A 25,882-nucleotide genomic window follows, 5' to 3' on the forward strand; every position below is an offset into this window, starting at 1 on the left:
CCCCACCAGTATCCAAAGCGGTATACCTATTGTTTAGGGGAATGACTACAGGGGATCCCTGCACTGCCTGCTTCCTCCCCTTCCCACCTCTAACTGTTACCCAGCTACCTGTGTTCTCTGGCGTAACTATGTCCCTGTAGCTTCTACCTATCACCTTCTCAGTGTCTCGAATAATCCTCAGTTCATCCAACTCCAGTTCCAGTTCCCTAACTCGTTCTGTGAGGAGCAGGATCTGACTGCATTTCCCGCAGATGAAGTCGGCAGGAGTATCGGTGGTCACCCCTACCTCAAACATCCGGCAGGAGGAACATTCCACTGCCTGCGCTGCCATTGCTCTACACTTCGTCTCCAAAACAAGAACACTGAGTAGCTTACCTTGGACTTTAAAGTTAGGTTAGAGGAGGAGGATGGGAGGGGGGCCATTCTCAAATTTTTTTTGGAAATTCAAGGATATAACATTCGCTGGCTTCCCTTTATGTACCATACTGGTTAAACTCTCAAAAAGATTAAAATTGATCAACACATATGTGAAAGCATTTTGGCTGATTCTTTTTCTTTAAGTGCATTCTTTCCACATCCTTAAAAATGGATACTAGTCGTTACCTGAAGGTATGACATTCACAGTTTGCTTGCTACCTTTACTTAGATCGCATGGTTACATCTACTAAATTCCAATATACTTTTTATCCAAATATTTCCCAGTTTTAAATGTTAAGTAAAACATTTCAGTTAACCTCCCTTTAAGTGTGTCATGTTAGCATGTAAATAGTGAATGGCTCAGAGTCTTAATTTTTAAGTAGCAGATCTTACTAACAATGGCAGTGCAGTTCCAGCCCCTCGAGTGGAAATTTTGTTCAAGTGGGAACACATCAATGATTAGCATTGCTGCCTCACACCGTCATGGACCTGGGTTCAGTTCCACCTCTGAGACACTCTCTGTGGAGTTTGGACATTCTCCCCATGTTTCCTCCCACAGTCCAAAGATGTGCAGGTTAGATGGATTGGCCATGGGAAGTGCAGAGACAGGGCACAGGGTGTGGATCTGGGTGTGATGCTGTTTGGAGGGTCAGTGTGGATTTGATGGGCTGAATCGACTGCTGCCTCTGTCAGGATTCTAGGATGAGTAAAAATTTCTTCATCCAGAGTCGAGAGCTTGTAGAACTGACTACCATGGAAAGCAGTCGAGACCAAAACATTGTATGATTTCAAGGAGAAGTTAAATATAGCACTTTGGATATGGGGGAAAAGCAGGAACAGGCTATTGAGTTGGATGTTCAGCATAATCATCATGAGTGGCAGGACATGCTCAAAGGGCCAGTTGGCCTACTTCTGCTCTATATTCTATGTTTCCACATGGAAATCAAATTGGTTGAATGATAGGGAACAGTGCTGTTAAATTGTGGTTTTTCCACATTAAACAAAGGTTTATAGTGAAGTTTCTAATAATGTATGGAAAGCTTAGACCTTGGCACACCGGGCATAATATCAACATTTCTGGACCATACAAAACTTGGAATGATTGTGGAAAAAAAAGTGCAGTACTTCAAAGGGGGAACAAGTTGGAATAGCAAATCAAAGTTGGTGCAGACAAACGTGGAGCAATTTATCTTGGTTGAAAAAACAAAGATACAGTATTACAATGAAGGATACAATTCTAAAAGGGTTACAAGAGCAGATTGTGCGCATCAACATAAATGATTGATACTGGCACAAATTGGGAGAGCTCATCAGGAACATGGAATCTTTGACTTCAAATAGGAGAAGAGTACAAAAGCAAGTTATGCTTCAGTTGCAGCTGGAGTATTCTGTCCAGTCCGAGGCACCGCACTTTACAAGGTGTGAAGGCAACAAAGAGGGAGTACAGAAAAATTTCAAATGATTGGACCAATGGTTGAGGAACTTTAGTTAAGTGGATACATTGGAGAAACTGGGACAGTTTCCATTTAGAAGAGAAAGTTCAGAACTATTCAAATTCATGAGTGTTCTAGACAAAGTAGATGTGGAGAAATGGCTCCCATTGGTGGATGGATTGAGAATTGCATAGTTTTTTTTAAAACCTCCATGTTGCTAAAGAGTCACTCAGAATTAAAATCAGAATTTAACATTACTTTGTCATTATTTGGAGTTCTTCCTGCTGGTTCATAATTTTTACCTTAAAAGCCTCTTCACTCTAACTTCCCAAGTAAACCATGCTACAGTCTCTCAAGTTCGGTTTCTTGTTGAAAATTTAAAATATTTCAAACTACTGGACATCCAGTCTTATAACCTATCTAATCTTAAGAAATAACCACTCATGTGCCATAACTGCTCATCAACATGAGTGGTAACCGTAAACAATGCTCAACAACGCAGATTGCTGGAAATGCGATATATATTCTTACCCTGTGATCATTTTTGTTGTTACAGAGGTGATCAAATTCCAAAGATGTCGCATGAATCTTGCGTTGAAAGCCAAACTATACAGAAGTCTGGAAGCAACCATAAAAAAATTTAAGAAACAAGCACAGATTAAACCAACGTGATTCCTAAATTCTACAAGTTAAAAGCATTTGTCCAGTGCACAAGCAAACGCCTACACTACACTTGACAGTTGAAAGCAGCAAATCATTGTTCTCTCAACAAAAGAAGCGAAATACAATATTCAAAAGCGTAACTTGCAAAATATCAAATGGAAAGGGCCAAGTAAAATGACGATAAGTACTTATTTCAAACAAATTTAAATTTTGGATCATAAGGGGTATGAAAAGCACAAGTTTTAATAATTCAACATCCATAAAGCTCTTTCGGATATTTGAGGACACTAATTGCATTTTTTAAAACCGTCTACTTTCTTGACTAGCAAAATAAAATTTTTCAAAGATTTAATTTTCCAAATGCACCATTCGCACTTTGTTACCGACTTTGAACCAAATCATGCATTTCAAACAATAAATTTTAGCATTTAACAAAAAGAACCCAAAGAACTGCAGGTGCTGGAATTTGCAACAAAAACAAATTGCTGGCGAAACTCAGGTGTGTCAGCATCTGTAGAGAGAAAGCAGAGTTAACATTTCAAGGTCAGTCCCGAATAAAGGTCACTGGACAAACTCTGCTTGCTCTCCATAGATGCTGCCAGCCCTGCTGACTTGCTCCAATTATACCCATTTTTGTTTCAACTTTTAGCATTTCCTCAATCTCCCTCTATTTTGATCAGTAAATGACAAACATTTTCCTGTTCAAGGTCTTGGAAAATTCAACAGTTATATTTGGTTTTAACAGTTACATTTTTCAAATCTTCCTTCCCCTGTCAAAGTGCAAAGAAACATATATGGCTTTGTAGCATTTGAAAGAATTCATTGGGCGAAGGGAAAGAAAAGATCAAGGTTTCAATTACTTCGATAAAAACACGTGATGAAGGTTCATAATACTTTATTTGGAAACTCAGGTTCTAAAGAGGACAGAACTATGTATAGTTTTATGTTTAATTTGTTTCTATATTGAGAGTCAGGAAGGGAAGAAGAGTTTTAGTTTCATTTTAGATTAGTTTGGTGATTAGCAATGGGCTATCTGGAAATTTATTTACGTGCACTTAAATGGAGCACAAGCTCCAACCCATATTCCCAGCACTTTCAGGTAATCTATTCAGACAGTGAAGGGGACAAGGATGAGTTGGCCCCGTTCCTGCAGAACACAATTTTGTTCTTGCCTCTATTTTCCTTGGTTGTCCAGACCAATTTGAACAAGTTGCAGATGCTCATGAGTCTGTGAGCCAACAGCAATCAGAGCAGAAAATGACAACAAAGTATATGCACAAAAAGGCTTTGACCTATAAGCATTCACTATTTGGGATAGTCACTCCTCTTAAGCTTGTGCTGAGGTTCCACCTGCCCCTCGTACTTCTAAGGATGGACCTTGGCACACTGCCACAGGACACTACAAACAGTCAGGTCTTGCTGTATTATCTGACCTACATGCAAAGGTCTGCATTGAGAAAACAACTTCCACCATAAGAGATCAATACCTAATGCCCTCTTAGTTTTGTGGGAAAAGAACAGCACTGATTCGATTATGCTCAGGGATGTATTACAGCTGGAAAAATGCAGTGGGGAATGCTGTCTGAAACCTTTCAACCACTGTTTACCGAGAGGCTGGAAATTTCTAGAACATTTCAGGCCATATGCTTATTATTAACATACCTGGTATATGTCACATGCATTGCAATTAGACTGAGGCATCCAAGAATGCAACATGTTCAATGGAGCGAAATGGTATTTATTGCAATTTTCATTAAAAATCGCTCCAGTTACATCCTTAAAACATAACATGCACACCAAACAGAATTTCCTTTCCTTCTATGTTGACTTCTCTGTGCTTTTTGTAAAAGGGATGGTTAAGATTGAGCTAACAACAGATTGGAACACTTTCCTGAGGAAAATATCAGGTAAAATGGCCTGTAGTTGATTTTTTTGCTTAAAAAAGCAGCATTACATTGCAGTCTTGCTCATAAAAGGCAATTTAGGATTGATTTAGGCTCTCAACATGACACACCTGCACTTTCTGGAAGTGAAATATATTCACTTATAGAGCTCTGCTCTTCATTAACAAAATGACCATGTATACGCTGCACTGGTTTCAACCCAATAAAATAGGTGACACCCTATCCCTGAATCATTGCTCAAGACAATGCATTGACTGATCAATCAACCTAGCACATGGCAACACCACCACGACAGTCCAATTAATTAGCACTTTCCTTTTACAGGACAACCTCGATAATCTGAACATTATTCAAATTTCGGATTATCCGAATAAGATCTCAAGGTCCAATGAAAACACTACCCATTATCCAAACAATCTGTTATCTGAACTCAGTTATCCGAACAAAATACTCCCCACTCGTCTCATTCTGAGAATCAAGGCTGTTTTGTATAAGTATAAATGCTGCTTTTCATTTAGATTGGTATTGTGAATTGTTGTGATGAGTGCAAGCCAAAACACTGACAAAATACCATTTTTCCCAGAAACTCATCTGTGCCACTCAGCTTCTACGACTCAAACACTACATGTTACTTTTGTGAACTTCCAATTACAGAATTGACTTTTATAAATCAGAGCCAGAGCTTACACCACTGCAGGTCTCTTTTGAAGCTCAAGTTTAAAAATCATAACACCTGGATATGGTCCAACAGGTTTATTTGAAAGTACAAGCTTGCAGACCACAGGTCTTTCATCAGGTAACTAGTGGGACACTATCATAGGACACAATTTATAGTAAAAGATCAAAGTGTCATACACTGATGCGATGTTTTGAACAAACCTAGATTGCTGTTAAGTTTTTAATCACTTAAAGATGCAGATTTCAATTAATACATAAATTCCAGAACTTCTTTCAAGTCACAGTCCTGAGACAACAAGGTTTCGCCAGTATTAAAAAAAAGTGAAATCTCAGCTCAGACAGTGCATTAAAGGTGTGAGGTTGGAGTCTGTCTGTATCCCAACTTTGAGTCAGACTTGTTCTAATTCCAAAGTAGAAATTTATCAAATGTCACATGGGCTGACTGCCTACAGATTGTGTTTTTGAACAAAATTCACCCCATAGACACGCGTGAGTGTGTCGTGGAGCAAGAAACAGAAAGTGAGTCAGAGAGTCCAAGTATGTGCGAGAGAAGGAGAGAGAGTGGGAGTGCGTCTAACAGTATGTCATGCTTGATAGTGTGTGTGTGCGCAAGTGTGACGGAGTATATGTCTGTGACAGGTTATGCTTGAGAATGTGTGCGCATGTATATGACAGAGAGAGCACATGTGTATCAAAGAAGGTCTGTATGAATGTGAGAATATGTGTATTTGTGTTTGTGTGATTGAGTGTGTGTATAATGTAGTGGGGCCACTTGTAGTGTGACATGAACCCAAGATCCCGGTTGAGGCTATCCTCATGGGTACCAAACCTGGCTATCAACCTCTGCTCAGCAACTCTGCATTGTTGAATGCCCCGAAGTCAGAGTAATGATAGCATCCATGTCAACACTCTAACACATCTTGCAGTGGTTGCCATAACAGGATTGTATGGTGTTGTGGCCGATGTTGTCCTGAAGGCTGGGCGGTTTGCTGCAAACAATGTTAAGGTTTGGCAGTTGTTGAAAGGTGAGAATTGGAGGTTCAGACAAAATTTTGGCGAGGTGATCATTCTTATCGATAATGTGCTACAGGCTGCGAAGAGCATGGCATAGCTTCTCCACTCCTGGAAAGTACGAGATAGGATAGTGAAGGTGACATATGGTATGCTTTCCTTTATTGGTCAGAGCATTGAGAACAGGGATTGGGAGGTCATATTGCTACTGTACAGGACATTAGTTAGGCCACTGTTGGAATAATGCATGCAATTCTGGTCTCCTTCTTATCGGAAAGATGTTGTGAAACTTGAAAGGGTTCAGAAAAGATTTACAAGGATGTTGCCGGGGTTGGAGGATTTGAGCTATGGGGAGAGGTTGAATAGGCTCGGACTGTTTTTCCTGGAGCATTGGAGGCTGAAGGGTGACCTTATGGAGGTTTATAAAATCAAGAGAAGTATGGATAGGATAAATAGACAAAGTATTTTCCCTGAGGTCAGGGAGTCCAGAACGAGAGGGTATAGGTTTAGAATGAGAGAGGAAAGATATATAAGGGACCAATGAAGCAACTTTTTCATGTAGAGGGCAGTACATGTTTGGAATGAGCTGCCAGAGGAAGTGGTGGAGGCTAGCACAATTGCAACATTTGAAAGGCATCTGGACGGGTATATGAATAGGAAGGGTTTGGAGGGATATGGACTGGGTGCTGGCAGGTGGGACTAGATTGTTTCCATGCTGTACATCTCTATGACTCTATGAGATGACAAAGGGTACCAGATCATTGTTTGCAGCAAACTGCCCAGCCTTCAGGACATCAACCACAATACTACACAACCCTGTCATGGCAACCGTTGCAAGATGTGCCAGAGTGTCAACATGGATACTACCATTACATGGGGGGGACACCACACACTACATGCATGGCAGATATTCAAGTGACTCAGCCAACATTGTCTATTTCATATGCTGCAAGCAAGGATGTCCCCAGGCATGATATATTGGTGAAACCAAGCTGACAACAACAACAGATGAATGGACACAGCGCAACAATCACCTGACAGGGGTGTTCCCTGCCAGTTGGGGAACACTTCAGCAGTCAGGGACATTCAGCCTCAGATCTTCGGGTGACCATCCTCCAAGATGGATTTCGGGACAGGCAGCAATGCAGAGTCACCGAGCAGTGGTTGACAACCAAGTGCGGTACTCATGAGGCAGCCTCAATTGGGATCTTGGGTCCATGCTACACTGTAAATGACTCCATTACACTTTACACTCACACACGCACACCCACTCTCAGGCAAATACTCAGTCATACTCATGCACACACTACGAAGAACACAGACTCGCTCTCAACCTCTTCCCCCCCCCCCGCACCCCCAAACACATATATACACGTTAACTTCTCTCACATGCACACATATCTAAAGTCTTTGAGGTGAATTTGCATTTGTGGATACATTCTATTCACACACACACACACACACACACACACACACACACACACACACAATGTAGGTATTGTCAGTCAATGCGATATTTTATAAATGCACACTTTGGAAATAGAACCAGTCTGACTCAAGGCTGGGATACAGACAGATTCCAACCTCTCACTTTTCATTCATTATCTGAGCTGAGATGCCAATTTTTTTTGTACTGATAAAATCTTAAGTTATCTGCTGTGATTTGTAAAGAAATGCTGGGATTCACATATTAATCAATCGAAACTGCATTTCCACTCTAACTGATTAAAGGCTTAACAGCAATCTAGGTTTGTTCAATACATCGCATCAATTGTTTGACACTTTGATCTTTTACGATCAATTCTGTATCCTATGATCCTGCCCCACTAGTTACCTAACGAAAGAGCAGCGCTCCAAAATATTGTACTTTCATTATTGGACTATAACCTGGTGTTGTGTGATTTTTAAACTGTGTCCACCCCAGTCCAACACCAGCATCTCCACATAATGTGAATTTCAAGTTGTAAGCACTGTGGATTTGTAAAAAACTTTAGTTCCTCACGCTTGCCCAATATTTTTCTCTGCACTTTTTAATTACCTAAATTTGCCCATTTTCATCTCTATCTCTAGTAGCTAATATATGTTTTCTACTGTCCCAACAGAAAATATTTTTTCAACATCTGCCAACTCACCATGACAATTCATTTGTCATTGCTTTTAAGGGGCAAATGTCTGTTTTACAACCACCTTCCTTCATATACATCGATAAATGGCTTTTAAATTCCTGGTCGGTTTACACGTGCTATTATTTTCCCTCTTAACAACTTATTGGTGAACCTCTGACTTCTAAAACACTGCAAATGCCCAGTCTTCTTATTAATCTTCACAACATTACAAACCTCTTCTTTGAAACTAAAGAAGTCTTTAGTCTCCTTTGCAAGACAAAGATGGCTATTTCTCACTAAATTTTTGTTTTTCAATGAAACGCATTTGGTTGAACCATTTCGATTCTTTAAAAGTTTCCCACTGTTCACATAACTTCATACCTTTTAGTCGATTTATTCACACCAATGAGCCTAACACATGCCTCTGCACTTGATTTTAAGATCTGTTTGGGATTCAAGCATGTCGTTTTGACACGACTGACAACACTACGGTTTTAAGAGGTACATTCTCTCACAGAGTTTGGACTGGAGAATTGCATGCAAGAACGTATTTTACAGAATTTACTGTTGCCAATTATTCTGTTAAGTTTTTCAGTAGACTTACGTTATTCCAATTCTTCTTTCTTTTGTTTGTATTTTAACTGTAGTGTAGGAATTTGCTTCAAGCCTGGTAGTTTTATCAATCGAATTGCATCTGGAACACAAGGCCTTATACTCGCCTTTAAAAGTAAGCAAATGCTGTGGTCCAGACTATCATCTTCATATATTTTGAGTTCATTTAGTCTGGTCCATAACAGTGACCCAAAATATAATTGTTATGATCACTATTTCCTGGAGATTATTTTCCAATAAAATAATTTATTAACCTTGTGTCATTGCATAATACTAAATCTAAAAGAGCTTCATTTCTAGTTGGTTCCACAACATATTGTTTTAGGCAACTGTCACAAAAGCATTCCACAACTTAGCTCTCAGGTTGCATTTGCGCATTTCATTTTGTATGAGGTTTAAAATTTCTCCACAATTTATAATATCCCAGTTAGTAGCTCCAATAGTTTCTTGCTACTGCACTGAATGACAAAATAACCACTAAGTTGTCCTATGAACAACTCCCACCAACCTTTTCTGTCCCTTGCCATTCCTCATCTCGACCCATACTGGTTCTATCTCCTGATTTTTAGGACCAAGATGCCTTTTCACTAATGTCTTTATGTATCATTGCTTATCAACTGTCCCTCATTTTCCATTGTTGCTGTCTTTTCAAATGTTGTACACTCAGAATATTTACTTCTGAACTAGGTCACTTGTCACCTTAATCCACTTTAAGGGGAGACAGTAGTACAGCGGTAGTCTCACTGGACTTGTAAGTCAAAACTCCATGTTGCCATGCTCTGGGGATTTACGTTTGAATCCCATCACAGCAGATGACAAAATTTCAATTCAGCAAAGGCCTGGAATTAAAAACTAGCAAAATGGTTATGATGTAACCACTGCTGATTGTCATTAAAAACCCACCTGGTTCAGTAACGTCCTTTAGGGAACAATATTTGCTGGGCTTTCCTGATTTGGTTTACATGCAACTCCAGATCCACAGCAACTCAGCTGATACTTAACTGCCTGCTGAAATAGACTAACACCACACAGTTCCAGGACAATTAGTGATGGGCAATAAATTCTGGCCTAGCCTGCAACATGCATAGTCCATGAGTAAAAAAAGTTTTTCCATGGTGATTATATCTAAATATTTGTATCTATTTGTGTCACTAGTCATCTAACATATTGTAGGTGCTCCACACATTCAAATAAAGTGACTTGAATTATTTTTCCACTGTTATTCTCGATGAGACCTTAAAGTTGATCACTAATAGTGCATCAGAAAGTGTCTCTTCCTGTCCCACTCAGTTTATTGTCACTTATACTGATGTATTTTTCTTAACCACAAATAAAAAATTTTACCACGAAAGCTATATTTAAATCATTTTTAGTAATGGATCTGAATTCCACATGCCCCCTTTGCACTGAATGCACAATAAACATAATTTTGTACTTAGTACAACTTAAGCACAGAGGCAATGGAAAGGTATAGTTCTAATACTGCCAAGTAACATATTAAAAACATTGATCACGAAAGTTTAAAATGCTATTTGCACAGCTAGTTATGATGTGGCTGGCATGCAGCTCTTGTGAAGAGACCTCATCATGTTTTCTCACTGATTACAGACCTGCCACCAACACCACTCCGCACTCAATTATTGCTGCACAAAAGGACAAGTCAACAACATAAAATATTCAGGATTAGTTTGCAATCATTATGCACATGTCCAAACTTCGAGGTATCAGTAATTTCCCCATTTCACAGTTTTCTTTAAGTTCAGCAAATGACCAAATTTCTGACTCCCCCCACCCCCACCAAAACTTACACAAATTAAAAACTAAATTAAAAATACGCAACACACCCAAACACCAAAATCAAGCACTGCAAAGCAAAGCAATAAGATATAGGTTCAATTCCATCCATACTCTATTATGTTGCTAATACTACAGAGAGAAAGCAATTATTTGGACTACTTGCAACTCTCAGCAGCCATAACATGCCATCTTTTAAGAGTCAAAGACAAAAAATGATGGAAATATTCAATATGTCAGGCATGCCCTACCAAGGCAAAACAGAGTGACATGTTTTATTTTTTATCAGACCAGAAGTTAGAAACATAATGGTTTACAGCTTTTTAAACAATTAAAATTTTTCCATCATGATTTGACTCTGTTGTTGGATCATTATGGCTTCCTTTTCTTCCATTATGCACAAGCATCATTGTTTCAATTTAACAAGAATCAGCATTCCTGAGGTTTACCTGTGTTCTCTCAAAAACCTCCCCTTTGTTTGTTTTTAATTGACATTTTCACTTGGCTTCAAGCCCTGAAGTATTGAACTTAACATATTAACTCAATTCTTCTGTTTAGTAACTCACAGACTGTTTATTTCTAATACTTGCTATTTTTATTTCAGAGGGGCTTTGGACTACACTCTGGAAATCAACCCCTGCCTATTGACTCACTTCATATTGAGTTCCTCGCGATTGCGAGGACATGTGCCTTAAAGAACAAAGAAAACTAAATGATACAGGTGTTGGATGCTAATCAAGGAAATTGCTAATTTAACCCGAGGGTTTCTTGAAATGCACAAATTTATTTATCGGGCCGACAATATAATTAAACATCAAGTGCTTTGAGAAGTATTTTAAATAAAGCAGGACACCAAATCACATGAGGAGATAGTAGTAGAAAACCAAATTGTTTTGATACAAATACTTACATTCTTACATGACCAAAATCAATACTAAAAAGCTGACAGACCTAAAAATTCTTGCGTAAAATAACATTTTGATACATTAAAAAAAAAAGACAAAGGTCTATATACCTGAAAAATTTAGTGACTCACAGCCAATTAATTGAAGACTAAAAATAAACTTGTAATGAATGATTTTGGACCATTCTACTGTGCTGATTCTCTGTAAAATTGCTGATTTAGAGCTAGGCAATCCACAGGAAATGGCAGCTGTGCTCATACAATTATAGCCATGGTCTTGCTTTTTTCACTTCAGTAAACATCTTTACAAACAGTTCACTAGTAAACACAACCACTGATGATGCATTTCAAATCAGTAGTTATTACCCAAAAAGGCAGGTTATTTGCAGCAATAAATGCATACATTCCAATTCAGCAGCAGCTATGTTCTTGAAACCTCACATCCTGTCCTGATGTAATTAGTCCACAAAAAGCTAATTATCTTAATCGAGCATTGACAGTTTCACTGACATCTTACTTCCTCTGGCAGCTATAAACACTCCTAAACTAAGACAGCAGCTAATAAGCTTTCAGTGCATTATTTACATTGCTGTTTTGCAATGAACACCATTAAGCTCAACACAGGATCGGCAGAAGTATTTATCTCTTTTATTGCCAACATTTGCTCTTTGGAATCTTTTTACCCCTAAATTTAGGGGGGGGGGGGGGGGAGAGGGGGAGTTCAAAACTAGGCAGCCTATTAAGGTGAGAGCAGCAAGATTTGAGAGAGACCCGAGGGACAACGTTTTCTTCACAGAGGATGGTTCACGTATGGAGTGAACTATCAGAGGAGATGGTAGACGCAGGTACAGTTGCAACGTTTAAAAGACATTTGGACAGTTACATGAAGAGGAAAGGTTTAAAGGAACATGGGCCAAACGCAATCAAGTGGGACTAGGTTAATTTGGAAAACTTGATCAGCTAGGATGATTTGGACTCAAGGGTCTGTTTCTCAGCTGTATAACTATATTCCGAAGTTTCTCAATACAAAAAGGGGCGGCATGATGGCTCAATGGTTAGCACCACCGCCTCACAATGCCAGGTACCCAGTTCAAGTCCACGCCCCGGTAACTGTCCACTCCCTGTGTCTGCGTGGATTTCCTCCGGCAGCTCCGGTTTCCTCCCACAGTCCAAAGATGTGCAGGTTAGGTGAGTTGATTGTGCTAAATTGCCCATAGTGCTCAGGGATGTGTAGGTTAGGTGCATTAGTCAGGGTAAATGTAGAGTAATAGGTTAGGGGAATAGGTCTGAGTGGGTTACTCTTCGGATGGTCGGTGTGGATTTGGTGGGCTTATTTCTAACGCTGCAGGGATTCCAAAAAAGAAATCTGTATTTGATTAACTCGTGAAATATTGCTGCATGTCTCTCTAGGCTTCAGGATGGATTGAAAATGCTTCATGTTTTAATACAAAATTACTTCATGAAAGGGTAATAAACAATAGACAATAGGTGCAGGAGTAGGCCATTCTGCCCTTCGAGCCTGCACCACCTAAATAGAAAAGATTACAATTGCAATACTGAATTTTTTTTGGATTCATGAAAATTATTAATTTAGCAATTTTCTGGAGTTACCAATTTTTTCAGGATCAGCATTTTAAATTTCTTTTAAGGCCTTATCTGCATCCTAACTCTGATTTCTGCCAGATCCACATTCCCCACAAGAATTTCCATACATCTCAATTCTTGTTATTTCTCCTCCACCAGCAGTAAAAGCTGTTTCAGCTGTTATGTCACTGGCCTCTCAGATTCCTTTCTCTTGCATGACATCTCCAAACCCACGTTCAAAAGACCCAAAACCACACTCCATCTCCAGAAGGTCCAATCCAATCCAATCTACTCTCACTTTAAGCCAATTGATGGATAGTGTCACGATCATGGTTTAACACAGCACACTGTCAGCAATAACCTGCAACATTAATGTGAAATTTGGATTCCACCAGAACCATTCTAACACCGAAAAGGAGCTGAATTCCAGACATGAAGCGAGACGCACTACCCTCAAAACCAGTGCAGCATTTGACTCAATATGGCACCAAGGAGTCTGAATAAAATCGAAGTCAATGTGAGTCAAGAAGCGCACACACTCTACACAAAGGTCCTTGTTTTGGGTTGATTAAGGCTCATCATCTCAACCCTACATAGTCACTACATGAATTCTACACAGCAGTGTCCTTGGATTAGCCATCTTCAGTTATTCCATAACCTTTCCCCTTTTAGGAAAGTCATGCATGGGGCTTGTTACACGGTCTTCATTTCCATGACCAGTTTTTCAGTTAACAGAGCAGTCCACACCCATTTACAACAAGACCTGAACAGGAATCACACACAAGCTGAAATAAAAAGTTCCATCTCTGCCTGATAATAGCTATGCCCAGCAAATGGGGCTAACCAAGAATTAAAAATGGTATTGAAAATGAATTAAAAATGCGAATGGTATGAGCATTGCTGAATCCAGTCATTAACATCCTGAGGATTGCCATTGACCAGAAACTGAATTAACCCAGCCAATTAATCAAGCCAACAAAGGCAAGGCCACATTGGATCTGGTATTGGGTAATAAACCTGGCCAGGTGTTGGATTTGGGGGTAGGTGAGCACTTTGTTGACAGTGACCACAATTCAGTAATGTTTACTTTAGCGACGGAAAGGGACTGGTACCTACTATAGGGCAAGGGGTTATTGCTGGGGGAAAAGGCAATTATGATGCGATGATGCAAGATTTAGGATGCATACGATGTAGAAGGAAATTGCAAGGCATGGGCACAATTGAGGCGTGGAGCTTAATCAAGGAACAGCACTGCATGTTAGGCAGGGAGGAAGTGATCAAGCGAGGGGAGCCATGGTTTACTAAGGAAGTTGAATCTCTTGTCAAGAAGGAAACTTATGTTAAGATGAAACGTGAAGGGTCAGTTGGGGCACTTGCAAGTTACAAGTTAGCCAGGAAAGACCTAAAGAGAGTGTTAAGAGGAGCCAAAGGAGGGGGCATGAGAAGTCGTTGGCAGGGAGGATCAAGGAAAACCCTAAAGCATTCTATAAGTTTATCAGGAATAAAAGAATGACTAGAGAAAAATTAGGTCCAATCAAGGACAGTAGTAGGAAGTTTTGCGTGGAGTCAGAGGAGATAGGGGATGTGCTAAATTAATATTTTTCGTCACTACTCATATGAGAAAAAGACAATCTTGTCAAGGAAATACTGAGATACAGGCTACTAGACGAGGCGGGATTGAGGTACACAAAGAGGAAGTGTTAGCAATTGTGGCAAGTGTGAAAATAGTTAAGGCCCCTGGGCCTGATGGAATTTATTCTAGGATTCTCTGGGAAGCCAGGGAGAAGATTGCCAAGGCTTTGATCTTAATGTCATCATTGTCCACAGGAATCGTGGAAGACTGGAGGATAGCAAATGTAGTTCCCTTGCTCAAGAAGGGGAGGAGAAACAACCCTGGCAATTATAGACCTGTGAACCTTACTTCAGTTGTGGGTAAAGTGTTGGAAAAGGTTATAAGGGATAGGATTTATAATCATCTAGAGGATTCAGTTGTTTAGGGAAAGTCAACATGGTTTCGTGAAGGGTAAGTCATGCCTCACAAACTTCATTGAGTTCTTCAAGAAAGCGACCAAACAGGTGGATGAGGGTAAAGCAGCTGATGTGGTACATATGGATCACAGTAAGGCATTTGATAAGGTTCCCCACAGTAGGCTATGACACAAAATATGGAGGCATGGGATTAAGGGCGATTTAGTGTTTTGGATCAGAAATTGGCTAGCTGAAAGACGACAAAGGGTGGTGGTTGATGGGAAACGTTCATCCTGGAATTCAATTACTAGTGGTGTACCGCAGGGATCTGTTTCGGAGCCAGTAAATGACTTGGATGAGGGTGCAGAAGGAGCAAGTTACAGAGGGACATACATGGGCTACAGAGCTGGGCTACAAGGTCACAAACAGAGTTTAATGCGGTAAAAGTGTGAGGTGATTCCCTCTGACAGGAATAGAGAGTACTGGGCTACTGGTAAGATTCTTGGTAGTGGAGATGAGCAGAGATCTTAGTTTTAATCCCTGAAAGTTGCCACCCAGGGTTGATAGGATTGTTAAGAAGGCATACAGTGTGTAAGCTTTTATTGGGTTGAGGAATTGAGTTTCGGAGACACGAGGTCATGCTGCAGCTGTACAAAACTCTGATGCCTCTTCTGGAATACTGCGTCCAGTTCTAGTCACCCATTTATAGGAAGGATATTATTAAGCTGAAGAGAGTTGAGAAGAAATTTACCAGGATGTTGGCAGGTATGGAAGGTTCAGGTTCTAAAGACAGACTGGGATTTCTTTTTCCACTGGACATACGGGTTGAGTATTGTGTACAATCTGGTCACCGCATTATAGGAAGGATGTGGAAACTTTGGAAAGGGTGTAGAGGAGATTTACTTGGAGGTTGCCTGGTAAGGAGTGAAGGTCTTATAAGGAAAGGCTGAGGGACTTGAGGCTGTTTATGTTCGAGAAGAAGGTGGAGAGGTGACTTGAGACATAAACTAATCAGAGGATTAGATAGGGTGGACAGTGAGAGCCTTTTTCCTCGGATGGTGATGGTCAGCAAGAGGGTACATAGCTTTAAAGTGAGGGGTGATAGATATAGGACAGATGTCAGACGTAGTTTTTTTTACTCAGTAGTAGGGGCATGGAATGCACTGCCTGCAACAGTCACAGACTCACCAACGTTAAGGGCATTTAAATGGTCATTGGATAAACATATGGGCGGCACTGCTGCCTCACAGCGCCAGAGACCCGTGTTCAATTTCTGCCTCAGGCAACTGTCTGTGTGGAGTTTGCACGTTCTCCCAGTGTCTGCGTGGTTTCCTTCTGGTGCGCCGGTTTCCTCCCATAGTCCAAAAATGTGCAGGTTAGGTGAATTGGCCATGCTAAATTGCCCGTAGTGTTAGGTGAAGGGGTAAATGTAGGGGAATGGGGCTGGACGGGTTGCTCTTCGGAGGGTCGGTGTGGACTTGTTGGGCCAAAGGGCCTGTTTCCACACTAAGTAATCTAATCTAACCTAATCTGGATGAAAATGGAATCTTGTAGGATAGATAGGCTTCAGATTGGTTTCAGAAGTCAGTGCAACATCAAGGACTGAAGGGTCTGTACTGCACTGTAATGTTCTATGTTCTATATAAACAAAGGGGCAACAAAAGCAGATGAAGGGACTGGAAATTCTTAACTAATTAACTCACGATACCCGAGCAACAAGGCACAAGTCAGCTGTGAGGTGAAATGCTTTCCATTGCCTGGTTGCAAACAGTTGTAACAACACTCATGAAGCTTAAAACCATCCAGGTCAAAGCAATCCTCTGAACTTACATCGAAAATTTTCAGTCTGCACACAAGTAAAACAGTACGGTCCACAGAGGGAGGCAGGGGGAGGGAGCAAGAGCTCAAGCTCGAGAGTTTGGCAGAAAGAGCTAGAGAGGGAAAATGGAGGGTGGGGGTGAGGGCAAGGGAGAGAAAAAAAACTTTGACCTGAATACTAGATTCTGCTTTTCTTTGAATTCAAAAATAAAATATTTTACAGTCACTTGAAGAACAGACATGCCCTCAACTTCATCATTTGACAGACAGCACATCAGATAATGGAGTGTTTTTTTTTACACTATTGTACTTGAAATCAAATTATATTCTCAAATCCCAGAGTGAAGCTTGAGCCCATAACAAACTCATTTGGACATGAATGCTACCAATTGAGTTAAGGCAATCTTACAGAGATAGCTAATCAAACTAAAAAGTAATCAGACAGACACACACACACACACACACACACACACACACACACACACACACACAATCAGATATAGCATAGTGGAGCATTTTTGAGAATGCCAGTTGAAGATACACCTGCTGCATTGTAGTCATGTTAGAAATCTTACATAACCAAAGCTGCACAGAATGTCGCTATGAAAAATACCAGTGTGTCACTTGTAGGAATTCTGGAACTGCCTCAGCAGCAACCAAATTTTTTTTTAAAACCATTTCTCCCAAGTATGGGCAAGAATCTGCAAATGCATTTTTTAAAACTAACCCATTTGACATCTTGAACATTCAACCCTGAATGACACTTTGTTGCATGAATCCTACAATTCATAGGAAATGAAGAGTAGTTGATTTTAAGAATGTTTACTCTGCGATAGCAAAATAGTAGATTCAGTCGCTAATTAGTGATATTCAATATAGAGATGCTACTCAAATTATGCAAGATGTTCACTTCCAACTCTGAAAATGAGGTAATAGATTTTGGTGCAACAGGCAAAAGGAAGGTCTTGGGTAGTACTGCAGAACAGAAGGACGAAGGGGTGCAGGTACATAATTCTTTGAAGGCTGCATCACATATAGACAGGGTGGCAGAGTGGTTTGACAAGGCGCTTGGCACACTTGCCTTCATTATTCAATTCTTCAAGTACAAGAGTTGGGACATCATGTTGGAGGTTGTACAGGACATTGGAGAGGCCTCTTCTGGAATTTCCTGTGGTGGCTTCATTTCCTATTCTTTTTCTCAGGGGGTGGTAAATGGGGTCCAAATACGTGTTTGTTGATAGAGTTCTGGTTGGAATGCCATGCTTCTAGCAATTCTTGTGCGTGTCTCTGTTTGGCTCGTCTTAGGATGGATATGTTGACCCAATCAAAATGGTGTCCTTCCTTATCTGTATGTAAGATTACTAGTGAGAGAAAGTCATGTCATCTTGAGGCTAGTTGATGTTCATGTATCCTGGTGGTTACTTTTCTGCCACTTTGTCCAATGTAGTGCAGAGATAGCAAAGGGAATTAACATTATGAACTCAGCGGAAAGTTTGAGAGAATAATTTAAGTGATCCTGACTTAGATAAAAATGCTTTTTAAAGTCGTTAACGTTTTCAGGACTCCAAGAATAGTGAGGGCTAGATTTCCAGTGCTCAACCCCAGTGAGATATAAAATCTTCTGGGAGAAAGTGAGGACTGCAGATGCTGGAAATCAGAGCTGAAAATGTGTTGCTGGAAAAGCGCAGCAGGTCAGGCAGCATCAAAGGAACAGGAGAATCAAAGTTTCGGGCATGAGCCCTTCTTCCTGAAGAAGGGCTTATGCCTGAAACGTCGATTCTCCTGCTCCTTGGATGCTGCCTGACCTGCTGCGCTTTTCCAGCAACACATTTTCAGCCCAGTGAGATATAACATGATAAACAATTTGGAAATGCACATTCCAAAGTGGACAGAGCGAAGTATGGCTTCATGTTTGATTTGATTTGACTTGATTTGATCAGATCAGATCAGATCAATAAGGAAAACAGTCAGTGAGAGAGACAGACTTTCAGTGAGACAATAACCAAGTGACTTTATCTGGGCATTTGATTCAAAATAGGAATTTGATGCAAAGAGGGCAATGCACCAGGACTAGGGAATATGGGATGTGTACCAGTGGCACAATTCACACCTGAGACAGGGGATTCTCACGAACATCAGGTCATCAAATCTGTACAATTCTTTAAGATGAAGACCTGTTCAGGATATTAGTATATTCAAGGCTGAAATAGACAGATTTTTAATTAATAAGGTAATAGAGTTACAGGGATAAGGCAGGGAATTGGAAATTTCAACACATGTAAGACTGCTGTTAAGGGTAAAAAGGTTGATTCCATTTCTAATACTTGTAATAATAATTTCAACTAGTCATTGAGTAATGTAAATTAGTCTTTTCTGTATGTGATAAAGTTTGTTGTTCTTTCATAAAAGTACACTGGCAGCCCTTTGAGAATAATTCAGTTATTGACTTCCTCCACCAGGGTAAGCAAATAGCAAAAATATGTCTCTTAGGCCAGGTTTCACTTGATCAAGTCAAATCAAGTCAAGTCAACAATTGCAACCCAATATTATACACAAACTGAAGATATTTTTCACATTTGGCAGAGTGATACTCTATTCAAGACAACAACACTTGGATTAAACTGACTTGTTATCCAAATACTCATAGCCAATGGAGGAGGATGTTAGTGCTTCCCTATCTCCACCATGCATATTGTAAGCACAGAAAACCTTCTGGCCACATAGCAGAAACCACCCTCATATGAACACTGTTATAGCAATGGAAGCAGTGCTCACATGGCAGCCTTGTGGACAACTAGTCAACGAGTAGATCCTTCCTGGTCAGCCATGCTTGATGCAGAATGGCATCCAATCAACTTCCAGTTAGCAATCTCTTCCAGAGAAAAGCAAGCTATGTAGTACAGATGCAAGCACTTTGTCTGTCTTCAGATTAAATTGGAAATTGTTGAAACAATGCACATTTTCAATCTCCAAATCTTGTTTGAAAGTCAGTGTGATTAGTTTGCTTGTTTTATGAAAAACCTTAAATTTGTCTGCTAATCTGACAATGCCCTGACAGACTAACTTTGACACACTAGGAATATGAGATGGGCTAGGTCTAATCTATTTAGACAATTCTACCTGCTATAGATGTGAAGAAAATTTTCTACATTTTGATTGTGGACTGAAATGGATAAAGGACCATTTTTAAAATCAGGGATTATGGAATCCTATTGAGAGATTAATGTGCATTACGGTTTGACCCCAGAGTTAACTTTAGTATAATTTACAAATAAATCTAACCTTCCAAGATGATCTGCTTTACCTGATTTTTGGAACCATCATTCTGTGCTGTACCATCAGGGTATGACAAATAGACGCCATCATTGTGAAAACATCTTCACTCACAGATTCCTTCCATACCAGATTGAGCAGGGCATTAGTCTGCTGTTTAGTGTCCAACTTCTTGAGACATTCTGCAGTAATTAAACTTATTGAAATTCTACCATCGTCCTTGAAACAGAACCAAATAAGAAATATCAGCACATATTTTATAAAAGGAACAAATTATTTTATTTCCACATTAAAACATCATACCCTGAACATTCTAAATTTTGTTTAAAAACAAATCGCTAAATTTGAAGAAAACTCATAATTAATTGCATTTATTTTCAATGTGCCAGTGTTTCACATTTTGGTCATGATAAAGCAGTTGGTAAAATGTCGAACAATGGGGGGGGAAAAAGTTTAAGGGTGATAAACAGAAAATCAACAGTACGAGATTTTTTTTTAAAAAACCGCAAATCAGACGGGAAAAAGTTCTCAGAATTGAGAACTAGAGAATTCTTCTCGTGAGATAAGTAGTAAAATCAATGTCAAATGAATTTGCTATGATGTTTTTGATTAAAAAGCACAAATTGTGCTTCAGGTTTGGTGACAGTGAATCACAGAATTGAATCCAATACAGTTGAATTACTGAGCCAGAGCGTTGTAGGATAAAAAAAAGATCTTTTTGCCCTTTATGTCGATACCAGTGGACCTCCTCCAGATGAACCATTTGGTTTTATCATACATTGCCATTTTTTCCCAGTAGCCCTCAGTGTGCATGTTTTTGAAGAAACAAGCTTCTTAAAAATAATTTACTATTTCAAACCTCATTATACCACATACTTAAGCAGCTTAATTCCATTTTACAAATAGCTCTCCTATGCATCTACAGAGAGTAAATAAACAGTAGCAAGGACCTGGTGCAATCCTTTGCGTCTGCTCAATTAGTAGACTTCAAGTGCTGTTCAAATGTTGCAGAAGACTTGGCCACAACTGGTTTAATAGGTATAATGTCTGATTATTATGCAACAATCTTCACTATAAAGCAAGGTCATGTAGATATTAGGCAAGCATTGGATCAGGCTCAGCGAGAACTTATACAGTAATTAGAGTCATAGAGTCAGAGATGTACAGCATGGAAACAGACCCTTCGGACCAACCCATCCATGCCGACCAGATATCCCAACCCAATCTAGTCCCACCTGGCAGCACCCGGCCCATATCCCTCCAAACCCTTCCTATTCATATACCCATCCAAATGCCTCTTAAATGTTGCAATTGGACCAGCCTCCACCACTTCCTCTGGAAGCTCATTCCATACACGTACACCCTCTGGATGAAAATGTTGCCCCTGAGGTCTCTTTTATATCTTTCCCCTCTCACCCTAAACCTATCCCCTCTAGTTCTGGACTCCCCCACCCCAGGGAAAAGATTTTGTCTATTTATCCTATCCATGCCCCTCACAATTTTGTAAACTTCTACAAGATCACCTCTCAGCCTCCGACGCTCCAGGGAAAACAGCCCCAGCCTGTTCAGCCTCTCCCTGTAGCTCAGATCTTCCAACCCTGGCAACATCCTTTTAAATTGTTTCTGAACCCTTTCAAGTTTCACAACATCTTTCCGATAAGAAGGAGACCAGAATTGCACGCAATATTCCAACAGTGGCCTAACCAATGTCCTGTACAGTCACAACATGACCTCCCAACTTCTGTACTCAATACTCTGACCAAGAAAGGAAAGCATACCAAACGCCTCCTCCAATTTTGGTGTCATCTGCAAACTTACTAACTGTACCTCTTATGCTCGCATCCAAATCATTTATGTAAATGACAAAACATAGAGGACCCAGCACCGATCCTTGTGGTCACAGGCATCCAGTCTAAAAAACAACCCTCCACCACCACCCTCTGTCTTCTACCTTTGAGCCAGTTCTGTATCCAAATGGATAGTTCTCCCTGTATTCCGTGAGATCTAACCTTGCAAACCAGTCCCTCATGGGGAACCTTGTCGAATGCCTTACTGAAGTCCATATAGATCACATCTTCTGCTCTGCCCTCATCAATATTTTTTGTTACTTCTTCAATTGATTAGCACCACAATACATATGTATCACAACAATTCTGGATTTGTCTTACGTTATTGGTTATCATTTTACGCTCCTCCTCCTCTTCATTTTCAGAGTCACTGCCAATTTCTCTGCTATTTGAACCAGTCAATGAAACAGGTAACTGTGGTAAAAGAATCTGCACCATCCTTAAGTACACAAGCATTCCATCCTCAGACAGAATCCCTAATTTTAAGATGAAAAGATACAACAAAGGTTACTGCCACTTATTGACACAAAGAATAAAGAAATAGCAGTGCTCCATAAAAATAAGGAGGAAGATGGCAAGGTGACAAACTTATACTTAAACAGTTCATGCAAAAAATGTCTTATGCTCAAGAGCAACTTGGCTGTTCGACCCAACCAGTTAATGAAAATCGATCATCACATGCTTTAGTCATCAAACACAAGTTTTCAGCCATGTGAAAGTACACAAACAGAAAAGGAAGCAGCATGAATGTCACGTGGATAATGGACTGGTCCCAATTCAATGCTTCCAAGTATGTAAAGAACAAAATTAAAGTTTTAAAAACTTGTTTAAAGTATTGCATTCCAAGAGAACATAGATCTCAAAGCCAGTCAATGGGATATATCGCAATTGAAACTTTAAAAAAACATTACTAGGTCACTCAAGGCAAGCACAGCATAAAATGATTGCAACATGCTTCTTCAATATACTATACAAGCTGAAGGAAAAATATCATACCTATTTGCGATTCTCCAACAGCAAGAACAAAGTACAGAAGCCAAGGTGCCATATCCCTGGTAAAAGTGAGTCCTACTGACGAGGTCATGTTTGGTATTAACAGTGCACTCAAAAAAGACACATACGGAAAGGAAGCTCTTGCAGACAGTGCTGGAACAAGGAAGTTGTAGATCTGGTCTGTGAAGGGTGCAGTGAAAAACTCTTTTGCCAACGCAGCAAAAACCTGATGCCTGCACAAATAAATGCATTCAAATTTCAGGAACTACAGCAAAATTAAGTTCAGCTGGTAATAGAAACACTACCTGATGGCAAACAAAGATGACAAATTCTACAAGATCCCCCCCTTTTAAAAACTGCAATGGTGCAACTCTTAGATTTTTATCCTCCTGACATAGTTCAGTGAAGAAACTCAATTTGTACCTAAAAATGAACTAATCTACAGAGGCTGCTGGCCCATATTGAGATAACAGACCTTCATCCATCCAAGTAATAAACTGGAGAAATTTCTGCTTAATCTAGATAGAAGTCATGCTGACACCATTGGTGTACTCCTCTTGTGCAATATGGGAAATAAGGGACACTTCCAGTCATCAATGACGACTACATGTGCAGCTACTGGTCTACCGCTTTTCAGAGCTGGAGCTATGGGTCGACTCACTGTTGAGCATCCGTGATGCTGAGAATGTTGTGGATAACATGTTTAGCGAGGTGGTCACACTACAGTTAAGGATTATACAGACAGAAAGGGGATGGCTGACCATCACACGAAGTAAAACATTCAGGAAGGAAGTGCAGGAGTGGCAGCAGTGACTAGTAGGGTACCACAGGCATCAGCGCTTGGACCCAAGCTTATCATGATAGATTAGAATCGTTACAGTGGGTAAAGAAGCTATTCTGCCCGTTGAGTCTGCACCAACCCTCCAAAAAGCATCCCAGACAGATCCATCCCTGCCACTCCATCTCCATAATCCTGTATCTACCATGGCCAATCCATCTAACCTGCACATCTTCAGAAAGTGGGAGGAAACCGGAGCATCCAGAGGAAACCCACACTGACACAGGGAGAACATGCAAACTCTGCAAGTTGCCCAAGGCTGGAATCAAACCCATGTCGCTGGTGCTGTGAGACAGTAATGTTAACCACTGAGCTACTGTGATTCCCTGTTAATGGTTTAGATGAGGGAATGAAATGTAATATCTCCAAGTTTGGATTCAATACAATCCAGGGTAGGATGAACTTTGAGAAGGATACACAGATATTTGAGAGATTTGGACAAGTTTACTGAGCGGGCAAATGCATAATAGGTGCCGTACCTGGATAAATGGGCGTAGCCATAACAGGAAAGCAGACTGGTGACAAATTTGGAAAAGGGAGGTACAACCAGACCTGGCTGCCCTTGTACACTAGTAGCTTAAAAGTAAGCATGCAGTGCAGCAGGCATTGAAGTCAAGTGCTATGTTATCAGCGAGCTGGCAGTAAACAGTAGGAATAAATGCGTTTTTTTCTAGTTGGCAAGATGCAACAAGTGGTGTTCATCAGCGATTAATGCAAGGTCTTAAATTTAGCAATCATATCTTTAGTCATTCCATCCACTTCATGTATATATGAAAAAGTGAGAAGTCTCTCAAGAATCTTGTGTTTCAATAAAGTAGTCTCTTATTCATCAAAACACAAACGTGCACAGGCTCAAACTTTTCAACACCTCAACATAAGGCCTCCTCCAAACCTGCTGTCAGCCCAGTATACCCCATAGCCCCTCCAATGCCAGGCTATCTTTTCTTTGATACGAGACCCACAGGTTTTTTCAGCTGTGGTCTGATTTGTGCATTGTACAATTTTACCAAGACATCCCTGTGTTTATATTTCAATCCAGTTGAAATACAGTCCATTTGCCTTCCCAATTACCCACTGAACTCAATGCTACCTATGGATGTAGGTTTGCTTGCTAGGCTGGAAGGTTCGTTTTCAGACGTTTCGTCACCATACTAGGCAACATCTTCATTTAGCCTCCGAATGAAGCACTGGTGGTGTAGCCTGCTTTCCATTTGTGTTTGGATTTCCTTGGGTTCTTGATGTCATTTCTTATGGTGATGTCACTTCCTGTTCTTTTTCTCAGTGAGTGGTAAATGGGATCCAAGTCAAAGTCAATGTGTTTGTCGATAGAGTTGGAATGCCATGCGTCTACGAACTCTCTGCATGTCTCTGTTTGGCTTGACCTCGGATGGATGTGTTGTCCCAGTCGAAGTGTTGTCCTTCCTCATCCGTATGTAAGGATACTAGTGAGATTGGGTCATGTCTTTTTGTGGAGAAAGTGAGGTCTGCAGATGCTGGAGATCAGAGATGGAAATGTGTTGCTGGAAAAGCGCAGGTCAGGCAGCATCTAGGGAACAGGAGAATCAACGTTTCGGGCATAAGCCCTTCTTCAGGAATGAGGAAAGTTTGTCCAGCAGGCTAAGATAAAAGGTAGGGAGGAGGGACTTGGGGGAGGGGCGTCGGAAATGTGATAGGTGGAAAGAGGTCAAGGTGAGGGTGATAGGTCAGACGGGAGTGGGGGCGGAGAGGTCGGGAAGAAGATTGCAGGTTAGGAAGGCGGTGCTGAATTCGATGGATTTGACTGAGACAAGGTGGGGGGAGGGGAAATACCTTGTCTCAGTCAAATCCATCGAACTCAGCACCGCCTTCCTAACCTGCAATCTTCTTCCCCACCTCTCTGCCCCCACCCCAGTCTGGCCTATCACCCTCACCTTGACCTCTTTCCACCGATCACATTTCCGACGCCCCTCCCCCAAGTCCCTCCTCCCTACCTTTTATCTTACCCTGCTGGACAAACTTTCCCCATTCCTGAAGAAGGGCTAATGCCCGAAACGTCAATTC

General features: G+C 40.5%; 1 protein-coding gene across 2 annotated transcripts in view; it reads right to left on the bottom strand.

Moving 5' to 3' along the window:
• ube3c (ubiquitin protein ligase E3C) overlaps positions 1-25,882 on the bottom strand; it is a 177,268-nt gene that overhangs the window by 109,611 nt on the left and 41,775 nt on the right. For both annotated transcript variants that reach the window (XM_043690704.1, XM_043690705.1), the window contains exons 9-12: positions 23,008-23,237; positions 22,333-22,487; positions 20,196-20,383; positions 2,382-2,468 (exon numbers count right to left, since the gene is read on the bottom strand). In XM_043690704.1, coding sequence (XP_043546639.1) covers positions 2,382-2,468; positions 20,196-20,383; positions 22,333-22,487; positions 23,008-23,237 — 660 coding nt within the window. The remainder of the gene's footprint in view (positions 1-2,381; positions 2,469-20,195; positions 20,384-22,332; positions 22,488-23,007; positions 23,238-25,882) is intronic.

This window comes from Chiloscyllium plagiosum, chromosome 5, assembly GCF_004010195.1.
Source record: "Chiloscyllium plagiosum isolate BGI_BamShark_2017 chromosome 5, ASM401019v2, whole genome shotgun sequence".
Taxonomy (NCBI): Eukaryota; Metazoa; Chordata; class Chondrichthyes; order Orectolobiformes; family Hemiscylliidae; genus Chiloscyllium; species Chiloscyllium plagiosum.